The sequence below is a fragment of the Parasteatoda tepidariorum genome, chromosome 9 (assembly GCF_982258835.1).
Source record: "Parasteatoda tepidariorum strain Cologne lab strain chromosome 9, Ptep-v5.0, whole genome shotgun sequence".
Classification (NCBI taxonomy): domain Eukaryota; kingdom Metazoa; phylum Arthropoda; class Arachnida; order Araneae; family Theridiidae; genus Parasteatoda; species Parasteatoda tepidariorum.
In genome coordinates, this window is record NC_141763.1 from 35295986 (window position 1) to 35299702 (window position 3717).

The 3717-nt window shown below is 36.1% G+C and overlaps 1 protein-coding gene across 1 annotated transcript; it reads left to right on the forward strand.

The window, feature by feature from the left end:
* The first annotated feature begins 641 nt into the window (after positions 1-641).
* On the forward strand, positions 642-1091 carry LOC122270738 (ATP-dependent DNA helicase PIF1). The gene has a single exon (XM_043049244.2). It carries the CDS (start codon positions 642-644, stop codon positions 1089-1091), a length of 450 nt encoding a protein of 149 aa, XP_042905178.2.
* Positions 1092-3717: the final 2626 nt, after the last annotated feature.

Below are 3717 nucleotides of genomic sequence, written 5' to 3' on the forward strand. Positions count from 1 at the left end.
TACACTAAATAAAACTAAATTTCATACTTAATAAGTATTTATTAATGCGAACAATGTGCTTGCATCTCCTTGGAAAGTTTGAGTAAGTCAGGTTTGTATGTTGTTGTTCTTAATTTTAGGCATGGATCCAAGTTCTCATCAATAGGACGACTTCTCAGTTTACTCTTGATAATGTTCATGCTTGAAAAAGATTGTTATCATATATATGTAGAACCGAAAAGGGAAAGAACAGCAAACGCGAGCTTTTTCAGCTAATCGAAAGACTCAGGAATACTATTCCAAGCGTTGAAAATGATCATGTTTTCCTTCTCCAGGTCATTCAAAGCAGACCACTTGTGTTGTGAACTAACATCACATTTTTTCTCCTCCAATATTTCCAATTCAACACAAAGACGTTCGAATTTAGAGCCCCATATCTTCTTGTTTTTTAAATCCAGCAATTGTATTTCAACTTTTTAAGTTTTTTTTTTAAAATGAAAATATTATTGCGCCCTCCGTGGATATTTGTGCCAAAGCCGCACTTAAGGAGCCAAAGAGCCACATGCGGCTCTGGAGCCGCACTTTGCCGACCACTGGCCTAGAGGAACAACGCCGCCGTAATGAAAGACTCCGTAGAGCTGATAATACGAGGAACATTGAACATGCGCGTTGATCCCGAAGAAGAAGAATTCGCGAAATACCTGCTAAAGCTCGGCGACGGGGAACTCGAAGTGAATGAACTCGGCGAAATAGAAGTCTCAGAAGAAATTCGCTCTGGTGGTAACCTCATCGATGAAATCTTCGGACCATGCCTCAGAAGTGGGAACGACGAAGCAATGAAGAATCGCGCTATTCTTGCACCATTGAACGACGATAAGGACAAGATCAACGAGCAGATTATCGCTATGCTTCCAGGTGAAGAGAAGACATACACAAGTTTTGACTCGGTAAAGGATCAACATGAAGGGGGAATTCAATTCGCGCCTGAATTCCTGAACTCGATCAACATCGCCAACTTGCCTCCACACAATCTGAAGCTCAAGAAGAACGCCATCATCATGCTTCTCCGAAACTTGGACGTCTCTGAAGGAATGTGCAACGGAACACGATAGATTGTCACCGAACTTTGCAACAACATCATCAAGGCTAAGATCATCACCGGTGAACACGCAGGCCGACAAGTACACCTTCCAAGGATCACGCTCGACTCCAGCAAATCACAGCTTGGCGCAACTATGCAACGGCACCAATTCCCAGTTACTCCAGCATTCGCCATTACGATACACAAGTCACAAGGCCAAACATTCGAATTCGTCGGCGTGCTTCTCCTCACGACGGTCTTCGTGCACGGAATGCTCTACGTCGCGTTTTCAAGAGTCAAGCGTCAAAGTGCGTTGAAGGTCCTGCTGCCTCCTGAGAATCCAACCCACACCCGAAACGTCGTATGGAAGGAAGTCCTGAACAAGAGAAACTCACCAGCCGCACCTGCCTCTCCGACAAGAAACTACCTGGACAACATGGAAGACTTCGCAATCGGTCACCCGCTGGTATAACATAAAATCATAGAAGTCTGACTCCGTTTTCCATTGTTGTCGGCGCATTTTTATTGGCCAGAAAATCACGTGGTAGGATCCAGTTTTCCCTCATTCATTTCCATATTGTTTTGGTTGTCATCAGCACAAAATTTTCAATAGTCGTAAAGGTATTGTTTTTCTTTAAATATTTTTGTATCCCTAATTTAAACTTATTTTCCAGTACTGCTATTATTAACGAGAGTATTAAATTATGGTTGTGAACTCATCAGATTTGTTTGAACAATACAATGCTATAAGAATATAAATGTTATTTCAAAAAATTATTACTTCGAAAAATCACTTCCGTTCACCAAGAGATCTAATATTTGGGTAAAGTAATATTTGAGAGTAATATTTGGACGTGGGAAGTAGAGGCACAAGAGTAAGTAAACAGAATTCCTTTTAGTACATATATGTTAAGTGAATAATTTTAACTTTAATAGAAAAATTGTTTTCTGCCAAGAAAAGACAATTATTGCGAAGCAATATTGCAAAGCGGGGTTGGTGAGCTGCAGCGAACAGGGGGCTTAGCCCCCTAGTATTTCTATAAAAATACAAAGTTATTCTAAATAAATACTTAACATGTAATTAACTATTCAACGCCATTTAATACAGCCTAACAGAATTATTCTAAACAATGTAACTAATCTTTTAACACTTCATCAGGCAACCTAACAAAATGAATAATAACTATAGTGTTGGCAATAGATAGAGAAACACCCGAGTTTATGTTGTCACAAAAGAGAAATATATACATAATTAAGTAAAAGTATTGGAATTCCAAAAATATAACGATACAAAGTTGATTAAAGCTTAAACATACTGTGTTAGATCTTGAATATTAAAACATGATTAAAATGAAATTTATCGCATTTTCAATGTTTCCTTTTCGGAAAGTTTCTCATCTGGTAAAACGACGTTGCAACGTGAGATTCCTTTGAAATTTAAATGAACTACAGAAGGATGTAATTTCAACTTCTTACATGCTTTAAAGCATGAACAGAAAATCATATTCAACCAGAAAATCTGGAGCAGGTGGTTCTGTAGTCGTTACCGGAATTGACATATTGTTTTTCATAACACAGCCCATTTCTTGAGATTCAAATAATTAATAACGTAGGTCTGATGTGATGGTTATGATACAGGAAGTAAAGGTTGTTCTCTCCTCAAAGCAAATTCAAATTTGCTTCTTTACTTTTCCTTACTGATTTCGTGAAGCGCATAAATCGATAATTTTCTTTGCCGATGTTTCATTTCGAGTAAAAACGAAGTATAACTTTTTCATAATCCTTTTAAATTTCCTGACTCAAGGGGTAAAATTTGTAAGACGAGTCATGGTTAACCAATCTTTCCCTCACAAAATATAGTTGGATTAAAATTCGTTTCTGAAGTAATGAAGACTGTTTCAAATATCGGAGCGGTCTACAAATATTGCTCCCAAAGAACCACCAAAAGTTTCAAAATTTATTCCTTATTTTTGAAAATTTATCATTAACTTGTCTTGATCACCACAAAGAATTGAAAACTTATTATATATAAAGAAGTCTGATGCATGCTAGATTGTTATTATCTAAATTGAAATGTTTCCGAAATTACGAAAACTTCAAATCACTTTGATGAATAGTTAGTCACCACTTGGATATTTTTGCGGATCTTTGAAAGCCCTGAGACAGCCATACCTTCCAACTACAATGGAATTTTCGTAGTTTCAGGAAAAATTATAATTGTATTAGCAAAGGTAAGATAGCAATATTTTGATAAATTAAAAATGAAAGAATTTTGTCTAACACTGCATGAAAGTAATTTAAACAGATATATTAAAGGTCAGATAAGTAATTATTAAAACATTCAACTATTTCTATTTGTTTTAAAAAAAAATTTTTCGTTAGCTCACTACCACTGTATAAAGTATTTCACAGAAACTTGAAATGTTGAAGAGTATGTAAACAGGTATATTATTTGTTTTAAATATTTCAATTAAATATCAAGGTAATTAAAGAAATCAACTTGTTCAACCTCAATAATTTGTTTTCATTATCGAGGAATTTCTATTGATTCACGGTAGCAATCATGGTTTTATCAAAGATAACATGAACTGGAACTGCTTTAAAACCTTGCCAAAAATGCTCATACTCTTCTGTTTTATGAGTAATAGCAGAGATGC